Source organism: Dermacentor silvarum, chromosome 4, assembly GCF_013339745.2.
Source record: "Dermacentor silvarum isolate Dsil-2018 chromosome 4, BIME_Dsil_1.4, whole genome shotgun sequence".
In the NCBI taxonomy this organism is placed as follows: domain Eukaryota; kingdom Metazoa; phylum Arthropoda; class Arachnida; order Ixodida; family Ixodidae; genus Dermacentor; species Dermacentor silvarum.
The window spans coordinates 146,728,437-146,749,231 of NC_051157.2; the positions used below are offsets into that span (position 1 = coordinate 146,728,437).

General features: G+C 45.2%; 1 protein-coding gene across 1 annotated transcript in view; it reads left to right on the top strand.

Moving 5' to 3' along the window:
- The window catches only part of LOC119450721 (mRNA-capping enzyme), a 91,121-nt gene that overhangs the window by 26,391 nt on the left and 43,935 nt on the right, over window positions 1–20,795 (top strand). Inside the window, exons 7-11 of the mRNA XM_037714242.2 lie at window positions 1,171–1,201; window positions 2,053–2,161; window positions 10,414–10,514; window positions 12,747–12,850; window positions 17,366–17,467. Coding sequence (XP_037570170.1) covers window positions 1,171–1,201; window positions 2,053–2,161; window positions 10,414–10,514; window positions 12,747–12,850; window positions 17,366–17,467 — 447 coding nt within the window. The remainder of the gene's footprint in view (window positions 1–1,170; window positions 1,202–2,052; window positions 2,162–10,413; window positions 10,515–12,746; window positions 12,851–17,365; window positions 17,468–20,795) is intronic.

Here is a 20,795-nt window from a genome sequence, read left to right on the forward strand (position 1 = left end):
GGCGGACCAGTTCGCGCAGCCAGGCTTGAAATATCTCCGAAACGATCTACACCTTCCGATCGGCGAGATTACCTACGGAAAGCTTATTGATGCTTCTAAAGCATCTCGGCTTTCCGGCTTTGCTGATTACCAACAGTGGTAGCCGCTGCTTCGTGCCAGTCATGTTGGCAGCCAGCAAAACAGTTATCCTGTCCTTGCTTCGCTTACTTACCAGAAATACGTTGTAGCTGGCATGTTTTTTGACATGCACAGGTTTCTATCTCTCTAGGGATGAATAAACATGGCGGCCTCGACGTATTTCTGGCCTTTTGGCACTTTCCAGCGCATGCAAGCAAGCGTGGCCTTCGAAATTGGCGCTTGGTACTCAGAGACGCCGTTGCTGGACACTCTGGACACCTCGGAGTGCCACCCGATCTTGGATATCTCACGTGCCTCTGAGCTTCGTAACTGTCCAAATTAACTAAAGCTTTGTGCCATAGGTTTATGTACATGCTTGACAAAACCAGGTGGTGCATCTGAATTTCCAAATTAACGAAGGTTTTACTGTACTACGTGCCAAAACCACAATCTGATTATGAAGCATGCCATAGTGGGAAGCTTCGGATCAATTTTGACCGCCTGGTGTTCTTTTATGTGCCCCCAATGCACGGGACACGAGTGTTCTTGCATTCCACCTCCATTGGAAGGTAGCAGCTGTGGCTGTGACTGAACCTGCGAAATACTACCTCAGCAGGTGCATAATATTCACTATATAAATGTAAGAAAAACAGTCAAGTAGAGATATAGATAGAGGCCAGGGAGAAATTCTCCAGCACTGTGTAAAAATGTGAGTAAGTTGCATCAGTGAATGAATTTCATTTTGGAGGGAATTTCCTTTTCATACAGTCTCTGTGGCATTCTCGTTTAGTCACTTTGGTGACTCAGCGACTCTGGCATTCTGTTCTGCCGCTGAAGGTTGCCCCTCCAATTCGCAGCTGCCGTGGCTGCAGTTTGATGGGGGTGTAATGCAAAAAAAAAAAAAAATATGCTCATCTATTTAGAGAGAATGTTAACCCCACAAGGTCAAAATTAATCTAGAGCCTCCCACTGCAGCCTACCTCATAACTCATTTGTTGCTTTGAGACATTGAATACCACAATTTTTTTGTATTTTTCTTTTTTATCCTTTCAGCATCGAAGCAGCCGTCAAAGCCCTCGCAGAGGTGAGTGTGGTTCTGTCCAGTCAATCATTCGTATGCGGCATGCGATGACCGGGGAGGAGATTTGCTGGTACCAGAACAGGAAACTTGAGTGCGCTCTGAAGTTCTTGTGTAAGACAGGCGGGCAAGTACTGCGGGAAAGCTGCTGCGGCGAGCCGTTACTGTTCTCGATCGCCCGCGCCCCTTGCCTTTTCATTTTACATTGCATCTAGAGAACAGAAAACGTATAATATGATTGCAGTTTGGTAATGTACTGAACGCTCGTGACAAAAGATTGTGTTCTCTGGGAACCAGTAAAAAAAATAAGTGCAACTGCATTGGGCAATTTTTGATGTCCTCGATTGTGAGCATTGGTGCCAGGAAATCGTACGTAATGCGATCGTATGAACGAGGTTCTGCTGTATTTTGTATGTGGCTTTATCTTTTCGTCGCAAATGCGAGCAGTAGTAGAAGTCTCTGGCCTTTGTAGCGTTGCCTATTTTTGCTTTCAAGGTGCTAGGCATGCCTGTTTACTCCCACCTTCTTTGTACTGCTCCAGCTTAAGTAATCCACAGGTTTCCTATGCTTCAAGGTCTCACTATCGGCCACGGCATCCGCATTTCGATGGGGGTGAAATGCGAAAACACCCATGTACTTAGATTTAGGTGCACGTTAAAGAACCCCAGGTGGTCTAAATTTCCGGAGTCCCCCACTACGGCGTGCCTCATAATCAGAACTGGTTTTGGCACGTAAAACCCCATAATTTCAAGGTCTCACCATGTTTTAAATTTGCCCAGCTCATTCAAAGCACGTGGGCACTCTTCTGAAGGGTCGGTGCGATGGTCTGAAAGGCACTGGTATTTAAATGTTCACAGGCTCGGCCACCTGGCATCTACAAAGCAGACTACCTTCGGGAGCTGTTCAAGCGTTATGGCGACGTGGACGACACGCCTCCGCCCCCACCTCGGCCAAGTTGGTGCGATGGTAAGCTTGACTTTTAGTCGTGGAATAACATGCTGTGCTTGTGTGACCTGCATGCAAAATGTTTAGGGGGCCTTTGCGTCTCCTACGTCACAGTGTGTTTCTGCAAGGTAAAATAGATCTTACGGAAATATATCGGGCCCGGATATATTGAATTACTATCTGTACTGTGTGAGGAGAGTGTGGCGGTGTAAGCGGACTGAGAGTTCCAAGTGGGGCGAGGCTAGGCGTGGTTCTCAAAGCCCACACGCGGTTGACTAGTTGCCAAGGGAAGGGTCAGGTGGCACGAGGGCAGCGGTGACAGCGGAAGGAAGATGGCACAAAGTGTGTGTGTTGCGTGTGGATTCATTTCGTTTCATTTATTTACCCTCAAGGCCGTATAGGCATTACAGAGAGGAGTTGCAATAGCAAAAAAAAAAAGAAAGAATGGCTAATGAGGCAGCACAGGATCATAGATAGCCGACTTGAACACATCATGATCTGGGATAGTGCCGATGGAGGCGGGAAGGCGATTCCAGTCTTGACTTGTTTTCGGGATGAAGGCTTCTATATATGCATTGCTTTTACACTGAGGCACCCCAACCTTCATTCGATGATCAATACGGGATGACAAATGGCTTGGAGGCGAAAAATGTGTCATTTTTAGCTCATTATTATTGTAGTATACTTTATGAAACAGGCATAAGCGGGAAATTCGATATCTAGTAGAAAGGAGAGGTAGGTCAAGCTTTTGCTTCATGCGAGAAACACTGGCTAAGAGATAGTAGTTAAAAAGGAGAGGTAGGTCAAGCTTTTGCTTCATGCGAGAAATGCTGGCTAGGCGATAGTAGTTAGAGAGGATAAACCTAGCTGAGTGGTTTTGAACTGATTCTAAGGACTGTTAGCGAGCTAGTGTACGGGCCCCATGTGGGCGAAGTGTACTCGAGTTTAGCACGCACGAGTATTTTATGTGCAGTGCAGTCTACTTATAATGATATCAAGAAGAACGAAAAATCTGATTGAGATAACCGATCATCGCTATATTTGGACTGCCGTAAAAACGAACATATTTTTGTAGTCTCGAAGCCAAATTTGCCACTTGTGATAAAAAATATGACTTAGAAAGTAGGCTGTAAAAAACGAAATGTTTATTTATACCTCTAAATAGCATCTCAGTCGTTAGGCGCGCTGAAATAGAAATTTGCGCTTGCTTTCGCAGAAGTTTTGGATTCACAACCGCCGTGTGCATTGCATTCAGCTCCTGGGCGAACACTGGCAGCTATAATTTAGCGTGCATGAAATCAATGAGCGACTCGATCGACGACATTGCACTTTGGTTTAACATTGGGGTCGGTGTCAATGACGGGCCATTGTCAATCTCGTCGTCACTGCCGCTGCTGTTGTCGCCTCTGTCGCACAACGCCGCTGTCTGTCGGGACAATGATCGCCCCGGCGAAGATCTCTTCGCAGAACGAGGTAGCACTACCTGCACTCGGAAACTCCTCCATCGAAGTGCCACCTATTTCATCGTCAGTAGCGACGTGGCCCCAGAGTTCGGTAATGTCAGCGGCTTCCACCATGTTAGTTTCACTCATGGGGGTTTTGTCCTGGCGCACAAAGCCCGCTTTTTCCATTGATCAGCATGGCCTCTGCTTATAGCCTTCATGATTGGGGCACTCCTGGTTTCCATAATCATCGATATCATCGACTGCGCGAGCTCGTACTTCTTCTGAGTCTTGCAAAATTTGCAGCTTCGTCTCGAGGGACACAGCTTTGCGCTTTGTCGGCGCACCTCCCACTCCATAGAGTTATTGTAACCTACTCTAAAGGAAAAGCTCCCCATAGTGCCGTTGCATTGAAATCAAGAATCGCAAGGGCACCGCCATGTTGCTACTGTGTGCAGGTGCGCAGGCGCAGACGATGAGATGCGATTCAGACTAAGTGCACAATGAACGCAATCCCGAGCCTTCGTCAGTATGGTAGCGCCATCTAGTTAAGGCGCCTGCAATCGCAGCCTTTCAGACGCCGTAAGTTTTTACATAAAAAGTTTCTAAACAGCAATCTGATCTTTCTGAAAATATCCGGATGAACTTCAAACGTCCGTGCCTACGTGCTACATATAAGTGCTTGCTTTTACATAATATATTGAATATATTTGTGCTCCAAAAATGAGTCGTAATAACATGGCGGCACCTATGGGGTTCCCACTTTTTTCGCCCAGCTTTTCTTCTAGAGCTAGTATACTAACTGTGTCCCACTCCTTCCGTGACGAATTTCTGCGCTGCGAGAGAGGGAGATTGTAAAGGCAGCATAGGCCGTGCAGGCGCTGCTCGTTTATCGCTTTCTTTCCCCCCTCCTCTTCTCCGGACACGCGCACGACCGCCAGTGACGCGGACGCAAAGCAGCTAGTGCCATCTTGTGCTCGCTGCGCCAACTTGCGATGCTCTCCGTGGCTTTCGTTCGCAATCGGGGCGCGCAGGCGGAATGCACTGCGCGGTAATGGCGGCAGATACGAACTCGCGCGTAGGCAAACTTTCGCCCCATCTCACTTAAGGGCAACTTAGGAACGCAAATTTCACGATTAGTCTGCATGAAAGACGCTACCCAGAAGCAAAGTTTCGATCGTTATATCCGATATGCGGTGAATAATATATCATTATATATGGGTTTTTTTCTCGTAGCCCTAATGCATATGTTGATACTCTTAGGTTGACTCATCGTTATATGTGGTATCGTTATAAGTATTAGTACTACTACTGTAGTAGTAGTTTCAACGGAGCGAGGTGGAAATTCCAGTAAAGAAAACCAAGGGTACTGCTAGCTTTGTTTATAGCATGATGGATATTGTTTCTGCCATGACAGGTTATTAGTGATATGGACGCCTAGATACTTGTAGCTGTCGACGAACTAAAGAGGGCAACGGTTAAGATCATAGCCTTGAGAAATGGACTGGTCAGTTTTTTGAGACACCCTAATTGCTTTACATTTGTTAATGTTTAGTTTCATAAGCCATGTGTCACACCAAAAGGAAATTTTATTAAGGTCAGATTGAAGAACAGAGAAGTCAGACTCATTAGAAATGAGTCTGATGACGCGGTACAGAACACAGTCGCCTGCAAAGAGCCTTATATTAGAAGTAACTGAGGAACACTGGATGTTCTTGATTTTTTTGTGCTGTATTTGCTTTGAATATGTTTGCCGAACGCACTTAGGAGCAAGAGCCTCTGTCACGCTACATGGCCTTTAGCTCTTCTTCCTCTTTCTGTAACAAAGAAAGAAATAAACTTCAACTACATAGCATGATTTAGAGTCATGATAATTAACAGAAACATACTGTGTTCTATTCTGCAAGAAACATTCAATCCATTTAAGCAAGCTACAATCAAGATGGAGCGCACCAAGTTTCAGTAATAGTAGTCGATGTGAGACGGCGTCAAAAGCTATCGTGATCTCAAGGAAGATGCAGTCAATAAAAGTTAATAATTGAGTCTCACCAGAATAATATTTACAAAAACCATGCTGCTGTGATGCAAAAAGTTGTTTGACTCAAGAAAACTAATAAGGTTGCAGTAGATTATGTGCTTTAAGGGGAGAGGCGGGTCAAAAAACGGCGATTTTCATTAAAGAAATAGGTTTTGTGTTTTTAGTTGTTTCAGCAACATTGATCTCTCCTATTTCACATATGAAGAAATCAGAGCCAGAAATGATGGGGAAAAGTATAATAAACTCGGTTAAAGCACTAGAAGTGGCAAGAAAAGGCACAGATATGACATTTTCTAGCGCGCGATGCGTCAAACCGCGGTGTCGCACGCCATTGGGCTCGTGCAAGGTGGTAGGCCTAAGCTTTTTCTCTCCAAGGTTAGCTTTGCCGCATCACAATCTCCCCGGGAAGTAATAATAATAATTAACAGAAGTAAACAACTTTTATAACTTTCAATCGCATTTTTCTCAACTTTATATTTTGAACAAAACAAGGCGTTTGTGCACAACATTTTATCTACTTATTGTGGTCCAATCAAGACCACATTTGATGGACGTAATTTTTAGGATATTTAGAATGCACTTATCTGGGATTTAATGCAATCAATCAATTTTTTTAAGGATGAAAATTTTTAATGTACTCGGGCACCAGCCACTGAATATGAAGCACAAGATACAAAATTATCTTAAAATGGTGCTTGTAAAGGAAATCACATTATCTTGCTTATTAGCACTCAGTGGAGTGTTAGAGATAAGAAAAATAATTTTGCACTGCTCTATCATGCTAACTGCTAAGTCCAGCAGCTGCACAAACTTGCACTGCTTCTCACTTATGCATGGCATTTAGGACATGAAAGCATCGAGATATCCTAAAACTAAAAGTAGATTTCGAATGAAGAGATCAAGCTCTATAAGTGGTAAAATTTTCATTCGCCCAGTATCATTATTTAAAAAGAAATGTTTCTGAGGAGCATCTCCCCTTAATAACTTGCATGGAATAGAAGTTAAGGAGTTTGGCCGGTTATGAATATCACCAGACTTGTGGACTGGAATCACCTTCGCCATCTTCCAGTCGTCCGGCACTGTTGAACTCTGCAAAGACTGAGTAAAAGATTAGAAAATAAAGCAGATGAATACGCTAAAGTATTAAGGAATTTGTAATTTATGTTATCAACACCTGCTGATGAGGAAAGTTTAGCTTTTTTAATCAAATTGCATATGCCGTCAACGTCGATCAAAATCGGCTCCATCTCGCGGTACGTAAAAGCACGTGCGGACGATGATGTATCTGTTAGAGCGTCAGAAAAAGATAGCGAAAATGTGTTGTTTAGAGCCTTTGAGGGACAGGAAATCCAGCGTCAGTTTTCAGAACCATTTCTTTAGGTTTGCGTACGTTGGTAACGTTCCAAAACTTCTTAGGATTAGTTGTGAGCAGATGTGGCAGTGTTTCAGAAAAAAAGTCATTCTTGCCTGAGCGGATGGCCATTTTGTATTCAGATGCGATAGCTACGTATGCAGCTTTCGCTTTGGGGCGCGATCGTGTACGCGTTTCAAAATGGAACGGAGGCGTTCCGTTCCATCGCGCCGCACACTATTGGTCAATTTGAACGTCACGGTTGAAATTGACCAATAGTGTGCGGCTCAATGGAACGGAACGCGTACAAGATCGCGCCCTTGGTTTCCCCAGGCAGCTTGAAGCGTCAAACAATGAGTTTTTTTTTTTTTTTTTTTTTTTAAGAAACCGTTTTAAACACAAGGTAAACCAAGAAGCCCTATTACATGGAGATAATAGGCGAGTTGGAATATATTTTTCAATTATTGTTTCAACCTTGTTTTTGAAATGGAGCCAATTTTCTGCGATAGACCTTTCCCAGAACTGTGGAACAAAGAAATCGGCAAAACTTTGTAACTCGTTATTGATTAAGGAAAAATCGGCTGTACTGTAGTCATCAATTTTCTTACAGTATTTTAGACGCTGGGGTGAGCGTAAGGGGATAGCAAAATGAATTGTGGAATGATCGCTTAAACCAGGTATAATTGATAATGAAGAAATTGAATCAGGAGATGTGGTGAGGACGAGGTCAAGGATGTTGGCAGAAATTGCAGTGACACGGGTAGGCTCTTTAACAAACTGGGTGAGGCCAAAGGTACAACATATATCAAGAAAGGCTCAACATTGGGATGAGGCTAGAGTCACTGATGGGAAGTCAACAGCCCAGTCAATGCCGGAAAAATTAAAATCACCGAGCAAGAATATTGGTGTTGCTGGATATTCAACAACGATTTGGTTAAGACAGTCAAATAGTTCATTGAAAAATGTGGATGTACTATCGGGTGGTCGATAGCAAGCGGAAAATATCACATCTTTGTTATTTATGTGAATACAACAGCATAAGCATTCAATCTGCGAAGGCACGTGTATATGAAAAGAGGTTATATTAGATGAAACAGCGATCAAGGTCCCTCTGCTACATCGACCTGTTTAGTCATTTCTATAAATATTGTAAGCCTTGCTGCACGCGAAAAGTTCTGAATTTTCAATTATATCTGAAAACCAGATCTCGACTAAAATGACAATATCTGCATTACACATGTCGATCAGCGCAGACAGGGCATTGCGCTTATTCATGATGGCGCGGATGTTAGTGAACAGTACAGAGTAATCTTTGTCATGCTTATTCTGTACGGCTGCAAGATGCCAACTCGAAACAGGGGAGGGGGTATTCGCAGGGAAATTTATTGCGCTGCTGCCTACATTACCGCTGGCAGTAGCAATACTGTTCTGCTGAAGTTCATAAACAGTATCCGTTAGTGAGCAATACACGTAGCACATTTTGTTGATGAACAGTTTGTTGCACCTGAGATGATACAATTGACTGGAGGACTTCCCAAATTCAATTAACTTATTCCTAGTTATTCTAGTTGCCCGACAGAAGTCTTCTTGAATGGATACCCCGGATCCTTTTAGTTTCTTCTTTTGTGTTAATATGTTTTCCTTTACTTTAAATGATGCCAGTTTCACCACCACTGGTCGACATTTGTTATTTACAAAAGCACCTAAGCGATACGCACGCTCAATTCCCTCTGCGAATAATTGCAGCGCGAAAGGTTGCACAAAAATTGAACAAACATTTTTTTATATGTTTCCGTTCAAGTTTCAGAGGCACTATCGGTAATGCCATAGAAAATCAAGTTATCTCTCCTTGACTTGTCCTCGAAATCGTTCAGACGAGATTGCACTGATGCATTCTTACTTTTCATGGTTTCGGTAAGGATGCCTTGGATATGAGCAGGTTCTGCTGAGTTTCAAGTGCAGCAACTTTCTCCTCTACGGACGCTAATCTGGCATTCATGCTTGTAATTTTTGGTTGGCTTTCACTTCGTTAAGAGTTGAGATTAGCTCAGCATGATGCACATCCATTTTAGTAGCAAGAGAGTTAATGGCTTCAAGAACCAGATTAGTGCTACAACTGGGATCAGGTTTAGGAGGGGCCAGGGTTAAGCTCAATGTCTCTGGACATCACAAGCAACTTTGTAACATGTACGCAATCGGTAAATAAACACCACAAAATGTCTGGGCAGCAAAGCGCGATTGCTAGAGCGCTTACAGTAAAGGAAAGTCTAGTTACCAACCTGGATGTAAAAGAAGAATGGTCTCTGCAACGACTGCGCCATTGCTGCCATCTCATGCCCACTGATGAGGGTCTTCATCGTTGGCCTATTTATATGCACACCACAGTGTGACGCATGTGTCGATGCCGTTGGTTTGATGAAAAGATCCGGTATGGGGGATGATTCCGCTGACATTTCTGGCGTGCGCAGACGAAGAAGGTAACAGCAAACCGCCGCTTGATGCAGAGGCAGGGTTTTCAGCAAGTTAGGACGGGGTACAGTTTATGTTCGTTACAATGGATCCACGTACAGCAGACTTTCAGATATAACAGACCATATTTCAACCTTAGTTAAACACTGTCACTGCATGCTGTATGCTGTGTGTGCAAGTGAAAGTGTGCGAGGGCGAGCTGACGATGGTGCCTCAATCACATGCGCGCAAGGGAGGATGCGCGCCATCTTCTGTCGTACGCAAGGCATCAGGGGGAGGGGTTTTAGTCACGAAACTGCTGCATGTGGCGCATCCGTGCGGGCCCTATCTTGAAAGCGATCTGCAATGAGTACAGAGTCTACGTGCGCCGAGGGCTCGCATTGTTCGAGAGGCAGCACAAAGGTCAATTCGCCTGCTGGTGCTGCTGCCACGCTTCCTTACTCCATCGTTTTGCCAGCAACTTTCTGCGATCCTTGAGTGAGATGTGTTAATTTTTGCTTGTGCGCGCATGACACCATGCTTGTTAATTTAGTTAGTTAAGTGAATGTTTACTTGTTTATACGACCGATAAAACTACTATGCTTACTTCGTATAGCTGTCTACTAATTTGCTATCGCCGTTGATGCTTTGCTTTTCGGGCTAAACTGCGACTTTTGGTTGATGTGTCCGTACTTTTTGCTATATATTCTCATTATAACTTTACGGTGTTCAGAAATTGTTCGATAACAGGTTCAATATAGTTGGGTCCAAATGTATTGCGAAATTTTAAATAAAGATAAGATAAAATTGCATATTACCTCGGTTGTCATTGAATGAGCCCAGCAATGGGAAAACCAGTGGGTGAACTAATTGTCGATTATTTTGTATATTTAAGGGAATAGTGTCATGTGACTTATGCATGGCAAAAGCTGAAGCATCATTATTGCGGTGCTTATGTGTGGAGAGAGTGTCGAGTGATGTCCCTTGCTTGCAGAAGAGAACGAGGACCTGGATGACGACGGCAATGCATTAGGTGGTGACGGCGGTGGAGACGGGCCTGTGCACAAGCGACGGAGACGGGAGTTCACCAAGAAGGTCTGTCTTAGGGTTGCACCCTCTCTCTGTACCCACCTGGTCTGACTAACTTCAACTGGCATTGGCAAGCTGTGATCTTGGGAACTTTTTAAATGGACACAAATGAGAAAATACATTAAATAAGCAATTACCCTTCCACAATAAAAAAACAAACATTATAGCTGTGAGGACAGGCTTGGGTGAGCTAGAAAAGACGCAGAAACGAAAGGTGGGTAGCAATGTCACCTTGTAGTTGCCATGCCAGCTCACCATAGCGTCACGGACTTCGACGGCATCAGCTCTAGTCTGGGTTAGTTTCCTCATTTTTGAAGAATAACTACATTGTACTCTAAAAGGGCCAAAACTGAGCAAGTTTTCGGAATTAGCAAGCCACGACGACTCAAATGCAAAAAAAAAGTACTTTCAAAAATGGGATGTCACACCAGCATACTGGCATTGGGATTTGAGCGCGGAATTCAGAGACTGAAACTTTGACCTTCATTTTGTCTTCTAATTATCAACCTATCATTACCTTGAAATTATCAAGTTTTGAAAAGGTGACTTTATCAGTTAGACTGATTTTTTTATATTTAGTGTCCCTTTAAAAATCCCAGGACACCTAAGCACTTCTTACGAGTTGTGAATGCGAAAGCATTAATGTCCAATTGAATGCTGCTGAGTGGTCCTTCGAGGTTTGTGCTGTGAGTAATGTGCCATAGCAATACGGGCTGCCCGAGCCAGCAAGCAGCAGCAGCCTGCAGTGCCAACGCCACATGCCACCGACGTCCTGTGCAATGGGAGACCGAGGAAGCAATGCGGCCACCAAGGCCTGCAGGTGCGCATAGCAGCTAAGCCCAGTGGGGGTGACAGAGAGAGATATGAACCGTGTGCCGGCTTCCGAGAGCGAGGGTGATGTCGCGTTGTGGTGATGCCCTCTCTTCTCGCGCAACTCTTTGGCGCGCGGCAGCAGGTGTCCCCTTTCACCCGCTCTGCTCTGTCCGCCTCGGAGGCGCACTTCGCAATGTGGTGTTGCAGCCAATGGGAATTTAGGTGCCATTTCACTGCTACAGATGCCGCTGTCTTTTTTGCTCAGTGGGCCATTTGATGCTTTCGTATCAAAATGGTTTCACTGTACCTCTGTGGGCTGTATTTCTGTGTGAATGTAGGAGTGGCACAGCACAGTTTTCTCGGTGGTTATGCGAAGACCAGTAGGGCAGTGTTCATCAAGTGTCTAGGCCGGATGGACAGACAGGAGATGCTGGAGAGCATAAGTGTGAATTGTGTTGTCTTTGTGATTTGTTATCCTTGTAGTTCCCAGCAGCTATGCCCTCAAAAGAAAGCAGCAGTACTGAAAATAAACAAAAAATTAAAAAGAGAGACGAAAGTGGAGGCTGTGACAAGCAGCATGCATCAATTGCTAACGAGAACAGGCAGCAGCTTTTGACAACGCTCCTTTGACATTGGATGGATGTCTGTCAGTTAGGAGGATGCAGCCATGGCCGCTGGATAAAAAAAAAGGTGCGACCTGCCCCGTGCATCGAAAACGGGGTGATCCATCACGGCGGCACTCATCGGGGGCTGTTGTCTGGCATCGGCATAGCAAATGCATCAGGAACGCGCTTGGAATGCCGTCGCATGTGGAAGCCGACGCGTTCCATCGCCGATGTCTAGCGCCGTTCGGCCCAGCCAAGCGGCCGACAATGCAACTTCGGTTGTCGCATTCTCTCCCATTGCAGCGTGCCCTACGCTGCAGGCCGCACCTTTTTTTTTGTCCAGCGGCCGTGGTGCAGCCATGTTGCCTGACTTACGAGCTTGATCAGTTTAGAGTTGTGCAGCACTCTCCAATTTGCGTGGTTGTGCGACATGATGGCCATTCATATGAAACGACCAAAATATAGCTATATACATGTCTCATGATGGGCATCTCAGTCTTTCTACGGTGCACTGGTGTTGACCCAGAAATCCTCTTGGCTGGAAATACAACTTCGGGTAGCATGAACTGAGCCCTCCCACAACAGTAGACACTTCCAATAATTGTGAAGACGTTAAAGATTGTCTGTACCCACGGCAGCTAAGTTTCGTGCTTCTTTTGGTGGGCCTTTCAGATAACTTGTAAATCTTGCAATATACTTGCTGGTCCGGCACTGTTTAAATTAGCGAGGTTGTGCTATCTTACTAGGACCTGTTGTGAGGCTGTTGTCTGTCCGTTAAACTGAACTCACTTGGGACTGCTCGGGGGTGACCCTTGTGCAGAACCCTACCTTCATGGAGGGCGTTTCCGGCGTGGTGCCTGTCACCACCCAGCCCAAACTCCTGCAGATACAACGGAGGTGCCAGGAGCTCTGCCACTGGGAGAGGTTGGTGGCACCTTCAGTTTTTGCATGTCCTACAATTCCATTACACCCACTGCGGTGGCTTGGTGGTTATAGCGTTTTGCAGCCGAGTACAGCGTCACGAGTTTCAGTGCCAGCCGCAGCAGCCGTATTACAGCGGGGGCAAAACTGAACTGGCCTAGATTTTGTTTCATACATAGCAGCAGGCAACACTATGAAAGCTAGAGATAGACTTCTGTCACCGCTTGCAAATAGTGCATCGCATATGAAAAAAAAAAAAAGAGAGATTCAGGTATGCATTGTGTCACTTGATGTAATGTTAATCTCCCCCCCCCCATGGTGTGTCGTATATGAGACAGGTAGAACTTCTTCTAGCATAATGGAATCGAAATTAAACAAAATCCTACATAACCATGTGGAATCTATGTCACATGACGTGCAATAGATTTGTAAATAAACAGGTTTCATTAACAATTTACCGTATTTACTCGATTGTAACGCGAGGGGTGACTTTTCATTGCGTCCATCAAGAAAAAATAAAACCACGAAATTAACGCGAGGGGTGACTTTTTGTTGCGTCCAGCAAAAAGAAGAAGAAGAAATAAACTTTGTTAAAGAAACTTTATTGGAAAAAAAAATGAACAAGAAAACTGCTAAAGTAACGCAAGACCACTGGTTGCATGAATAAGTCGCAGTTTTGCCCGAAAGGCGAAGCATCAATTGTGATAGCAAATTAGTAGAGAGCTATACGGAGTAAGGATAGTAGATTTATCGGCTGCGTAAACTTGGACACATTCACTTACTAACTGAATTAACAAGCATGATGTCAGCGCACACAAGCAAACATGAATAGATCACACTCGATGACCGCAGACAACCGCTGTCAAAACGCTGGCGTGACCAAGCATGATGACAGCAGTGAACGAAGGTTTGGGTGGTCTATGGCTTCAACGGAAACTGAGCGGCGAAAGCACAGCGCATACAAATGTCAAAGCCGTGTGGAGATCGCTTTCAAGATACGGTGCGCGTGCGACAGCCCGCAGCCGCGCAAAGTACAAGTACGCAGAGTAGAAGCCGCACCCCGTCCCTCCAGCGCTGCCTTCCTTCTTTCCTCCTTTCGCGTGGGAGGTTGAGTCGCCAGTTCCCCTTGCGCTCGGTCGCGAGATACGCATTTGGTGCCGCAGCTAAACATTGCCTCTCCTCCCTCCCTCCCATTCCCCCATGGCCTTTCGCGCGATGTAAACGTCGTGTTTGCTCTCCGCGGTGCGTTCACTCTCCGTGAAAGCGTGCTTCCCTCGTGCGCTTTCACTCACACATTTCACTTGTTTATTAGAATTTGGTGCATCATTGCACTCTTTAGACAACTTGAGTTTTGGTATTCGATTGTAATGCGAGGATCGCCTTCAGGTAGCAAAAATTTGGAAAAAAACTCATGTTACAATTGAGTAAATAGGGTATGCAGTTGAAATGTCCTCACAAAAATACCATGGCGTTTCTTTGCTTTTAATTAGTGCAGATGTGCAAATATAGTTCTCGAATCAAATATTGAATCGAATATCTGAAATGTTCTCACAAAATTTAATGCTTACAGATTTTGGGCTAGTCAATGTGGTGCCGCATATGCTCTGGAGTCTCCTAGCAATGCATAGCAAGAATGCAGCAAGGTATCTGCAACTTAGGTACATAGAAATCATGATATACAGTATTGTGTACTCTTCTTAAAGAGAACACCAGATTAGTAAGCGACCATTGATTACAGCTCAGTTCTATATGGCAGTGCATAGAAATATATAAAGTTATCGACCAAGGAAGTTTTGCGACATATGGCACTGTGCGGGTCTCTGCACCATATATATCGAATACAGTCGAATCTCGTTAATTCGAACGCGCTTAATTCGAACTGACGGTTCATTCGAACTGACGCTGTGATCCCGTCAAAGTTATGTGCATTTCAATGGGCGAAAATGCTCAGTAATTCGAACGCGAAAGCATTTTCAACAGTTAATTCGAACATACCGCGGACCAACAATACTCTCAGCAGCGCGCCAAATAACGCGGAGGCGCCTCCGACCGGCATTGCTCCGACACCGCAATAGAGCAAAAGCTTAGGAGAGACCCTTTAATGCAGCGGCGGAGGCCCAGTCCGGCCAACGAAACTGCCCACGCCAGCAAACACTCGCTTCCCGATAACGGCAGAAAACGAAACTTCAGGAAGCGGGCTAATCTGCGCCGGGCCGGCTGTACCGGCAGTGTCGGCACGGCAGCGGGCGCGCACGGAGACAGTTGAAGGTGAGGGAGCTGCACGGGAGTTGAGCGAGAGGGCGAGGGCCCTCCTCCCTCACCTTCGACGGTTTCCACATGCCCCCGCCCGTCGCCATGCCAGCACCGTCCGCTCCCTGAAGTTTCATTTTCTGCCGTTATCGGGAACCGAGGGTTGGCCGGCATACTGCGGCATGCGGTCGTGCGCCGCAGTATTTCAGGACTCGCACCATTCGTGCTGCGTGCTATAGTGCTCGAATACTTCAAAAATACGTCCTTCCTTTAATTCGAGCTTCTTTTAATTCAAACAAATTTTCGGGCCCCATCGAGTTCGAATTATCGAGATTCGACTGTAGTAGATATTCGTGCGAATTATTTGAATGTCCACTATTTTATTTGATTCAGTAATATTGGAGTATTCACACACTGCTATTTATTAGTCTATGGCTATACTTTGTTCGAGAAAGACAATCGGGTAACTTTGCGAGGCAAGCATTAATAGCTGTAACATATGTGATACATCAAGCATGTATAGGTTGTTTTGTGGAGGAGAGCAGTGATTTGTTTCCTCTTAAAAGAACAAACTTGGTTGCAAAATATAACATTAGTACAGTGTACATCCACTAGTGGTGGTCATATGTGCACAAAGTAGTTATACCATAGAAGGTGTCGCAGATAAACTGCTCTGTAAAGAAGGCAGAAGTAAACCTTTATGACCGCGATTTGTAGCGTTGCCTGCTAAGTATGAAACAGGGCGTAGGGTTGTAATTGGGGGGCTAGTTGGCGGTGACATTCTTTTGGCTGCAGTACAAAACAGATGAAGAAAACGAGAACGCACACTACGGATGTGGAATGTTCTGATTCGATGTGTCTCAGAATGGAAAAATGATTGTATAGGTATATATTCAGGATACAAAACACTGACAGTCATGTAAAATGAAATGACAATGACAGACAGGACTTCAGTCCATTGTCGCATTCACTCGAAAAAAAAAAAAAAAGTGAGCTTCTTGTTACAAGCGGCCTGCCTTTGTCGCATCGCATTGCTGGCCGGGCCCCTCTCCTGTCTTCCTTCCACCCTGTTGCCAACCTCGGAGGGGTGACAAAAGCGTGGCGTGTGGCTTGCACAGCATAGAGGCAGACATGAATAAGTAGTAGCTCGATTTATTTCTTTTTTTTTCTCTATTTTTTTTTTCTTTTTGCCACTGTGAGTGGTTTGGACCGTACTTCTTTCTGTCTACTCAAAATGTTTGAATGTTTTTCTCCTCTGCTTTTTTCATTCAACCGGTTATAAAAATTATCGGTTATAACAAAGGAATTTCCGTGTCAGTCATTTGCATGTTGTGTGTTCAACTGTATTTCGACTTTTATCAACACTATAGGAGTGTGTTTATCGTCACAATAAAGCATAGTACATCTATTAAATGACCTGTCAAGGAGCGCAGGAGCAGGAGCGCTTGGAAACAACCACTCGAGCGTGCCATTAGATGTGAAGCAAAAGAAAACGCCAGGTGGGGCCCACGAGTGCCCCTCTACGACAGCATCTCTCGTAGCTACTGGTGTTGTTGCTGTGGGACGTCAAACCCCATGAAGCAATCCCTTTTCTCAAGGGAAGATCTATGCGTAACATGTGAAAGTTGGAGGGGCCTTAAAACACAACGAAAAAAAAAAAAAAAACCTGGGCTAGTTGGTACGGTTGCTTGGTGCGACTTCGTGCACTAACAACCGGACAAGTTACGAAAGGGGCCAAGCGGTGCACACTCTGAACTAAAATTTATCTTAAAACTCTCTATCTTAAGAATTAGTATGGCTTCTTTCTGCTAGAATTCTTTCTTTATTTATCCCTTCTTTCAATTAGAATTCTTCTTTCTTTCTTTCTGTATTTTTCCTTCCTTCCTTTCTTCAGTTGTAAGGTGGTAGCTCTGCTGAAACGCTTATGCCAGCAGAAAAGTTAAGCGCAGTTGGTCTTGGCATAATAGTCCTACACACTTTGTTTAAAAACTGTCTCGCAAAATGTTGGGGCAACAATGCTGTTGCTCGTGCTGACATCATCAACAGCAAGCGCGAGTGCATATGCAAACCTTCAACACGAATTCACTTAAAAAACTATGCAGTGCTCAGTGATGTCATTTGGTGTGCATTTTTGTAGTGCACAGCAACGCACAACACAAATTTTGCCAAGATCCACACTTATAAAAATATTGCCATAGTTGTCCTTGGAAGAGTTAAAGCATTGCTCTCGCAAACACGCCGGTCTGTGTGATGGGTCTTGTCTTGCAGTTCGGGCTTCCCAGGCAGCCAGCCAGTGTCCATGGACCGGCAGAACATCCACAAGCTGCGGGAGAAGGAGTACATGGTCAGCTGGAAGGCCGATGGAACACGGTGCGTTAGACACAGCAAACTTCTCCACTGCATCTTCAAATTTGTTATATCGCAAGCAGAACGACAGGGACACAGAAAGGCAATTAGACAAACGCGTAGTGCTAACTCGTACTCGAAAAGCGAAGGTGCAGCTAGCAGGCGAGGATGGCAACCCACGCAATGGTGCACGGCTGTTTAGCCAGACCGACAATAGTTCGTACTACGGTCAGCGCTGCCAGGGCCACTACCTTGCCTTGGAGTCAGTGGAGTGTCTTCAGCGGTCGTGCGGGTGGCGGCATCTGCTCGTATCAAACGCCGCGGAATGAAAAGCAGTTTGCTATACAGTCAAACCCGCATATATCGAACTCGCAAAAAAACAGGAATTAGTTCGATATATAGAGTAATTTGATATAGAACATTTAAAGAATTTGACTATGTACAAAATGCACCTCATTAAAAAAGTGTTCTTTACTTCCTAAATACATGTGCGGTGGGCATATTAGCTCATAGATGTTCCGACGTCGACGTGCGCCGTATGCTGTATGTGCGAGTGAAAGCGTGCGAGGGGAACCAACGACTCTTGCGCGCGAAAGAAAGAAGCTGGGAGGAAGCGCGCCTTCTCCCGTTGCACTCTGAGGCACTGGCGAGGGGGGAGGGATAGCAGGCGGCGTTGTACTCTGGCCTCAACTGCGTACTGCGCACGGTCGCGCGGGCCATATCTTGAAAGCGATCTGCGTTGGAGGCAGAGTCTAGGCAGTGTAGGTGCGTCGGCAGCTCGTAGCTTTGTGTGTGCTTTGTGTTATCGGCGCTCAGTTTGCGTTGAAGCGATAAACAACAGCATAAAGGTCACTTCGCTCGCTTCTGCAGCAGCGCTTCCTCACGCCAACGTTTGACAGCGCGTGTCCGCGCTCATCGAGTGTGATGTGTTCATGTTTTCCTGTGGGCGCTGACACCATGCTTGTTAATATAGTTAATAAGCGAATGTTTGCAAGTTTATACGGACGATAAAGCTACTATCCTTACTTTGTATAGCTGTCTACTAATTTGCTATCGCAATCGATGCTTCGGCTATCGGTTGAAACTACGACTTTTTTTTCACACGTAAGAATGAAAATAACATTGTGTGCAATTCAACACTACTCCCATTTCTCAATTTTTTTCTGTTTCTCGGCTCTTGCGTTTCCCGGCTCTTACGATTTTTTTATTTTTTTTAACGGTCCTGTGAAAAACGTAGCAGCGAAACAAGATTGAAAATTTTTGTGTCAGTACTACTTTAGCATGTTTCAAAAGGCCATTTGCATTCTTACTTGTAGAGAAAACAAAGGCAACACTTCCCCTTTCACAAATTTCAGGCCCGAATCACAGCGCCACAGTGGTGTGACATCACGAATATCACAGCATTTTCTCGTATTTTGACCTTTTTAGTGGCAGAAAATGTTTGCAACACTTCCTAGGTTGAGATTTTGGTTAAAATGTAATCTATTTCTTCGTTATTGATACAAAATTAACTTGAATGAACGAGCCGCTCTCAAATCCTCATGGAGGAGCCACTCTCCTGGCCATCAGAGTTCGGCATCGCACATTTATCGCTTCTGCATGACGTTCATATTGCCTGTAGTGTACAGATGGCAGGCAGCAGTGCAAACTTGGGGACTCCCGTGAAAAGCAGAGTGCACAAAACTCCCTGCACTAATGCGCTGGAGAGCAAGAAAAGAAGGCAAAGGAAAAAAATTTTACAGATTGAAAATGCATGTTGCAATCTATGTGAAGCAAAGTTTTCGAGAGGTGATTTATGAGATGCTATGAAACTGTTCATCTACTGCTCTGTATTTTGCAACGTAGCTATTATATGCCTGGATGTCAGTACAATGTGACCCACGCGACCACGGATTACACTGCCTCCAGGATTGGCCTATATTTTATAACACCATCTCCGAGATCGGAACGGCGCGGAAATTTGAAATTGGCAGTGACGTTAGAGGGGGGCTCTTGCATGGGTGGAGGCGCTTGCTCGGAATTTTACGGTACATGCATTTTTACTGTAAAGTAAAAATGCATGTACCGCCTTAGACTTAGCCTTCAGTCTTGTTTCATTAAAGTGAGCTACCCCGTATTCTTGATTTGTGCTGTTCCTGCATCGCGACAACATTTGAAATCATTACCATTTTTGCTGTTTTGAAAAAGTTCCCATAAATTCTGCTTTGCATAATAAATGCACCCCCAACTTTGCTTCGGTTTCCTGGGGGGGAAAATGCATTCATTCTGCGAGTTTATTCGGTATATACAGTCGAACCCAGATATATAAAATCTGAAGGGGATCACACAAAAATTCGATGTATAGGTAATTTGAGATACAGTAGAACCCCGCTGATACGTTTTTCACGGGACCGTAAAAAAAAAGCGTAAGAGTTGGGAAACGCAAGAGCCGAGAAATGGAAAAAATTGAGAAATGAGAGTAGTGGTTAACTGCACACAATGTTATTGGAATTCTTAAACTTGAAAAAAAAAGTCGCAGTTTCGCCCAAAAGCCGAAGCATCGATTGCGATAGCAGATTAGTAAACAGGTATACAAAGTAATTATAGTAGTTTTATCGACCGTATAAACTTGTAAACATTCAGTCGTTAACTATATTGACAAGCAGGGTGTCAGCACGCACAGGCAAACAAGAACACATCACACTCGATGAGTGCAGACACACTTGCTATCAAAACACTGGTGTGGGGAAGCGTCGCAGCAGCAGCGAGCGATGTGACCTTTGTGCTGTCTATCGCTTCAAAGCAAACTGAGCGCCAAGGACACACAGCACGCACAAAGCTATGAGTCGCTGACGCACCTACGCTGCCTAGATCTACGCTGCCCCCAACGCAGATCGTCTTCAAGGTACGGCACGCGCGACCGTGCGCGGTGGTGCAGTTGATGTCAGAGTACAACGCCGCCCGTGGTCGCGCACTTTTTCCACGTCGCAGATCGCTTTCAAGATACGGTGCTGGAGTAACCCCCCCCCCCCCCCTTGCCTCGCGGACGACAGAAGAAGCGCGCTTCCACCCCGCCTTACTGCTTTGTGCTTGCGAAATTGAGCCACAATCGTCCGCTGACCCTCACAGGTCTTCACTCCCACGTACAGCATACGGCGCGCGGTGACCACGTTATCGCCCTTGAATTTTATACGGAACAGCTATGCGCCAAAACCAATTTTAGGGCCTCAAGGCATCATAGACACCATCTTTAGACAGCAAATATGGATCTCAAGGGCCATGCTTTTGCTAGTGGAAACCAAAATACGTCATAGGTGTTGCCCCCCCCCCCCCCCCCTTTCCCCCGGCACTTTGGGCGGCCAATCCCATCGTC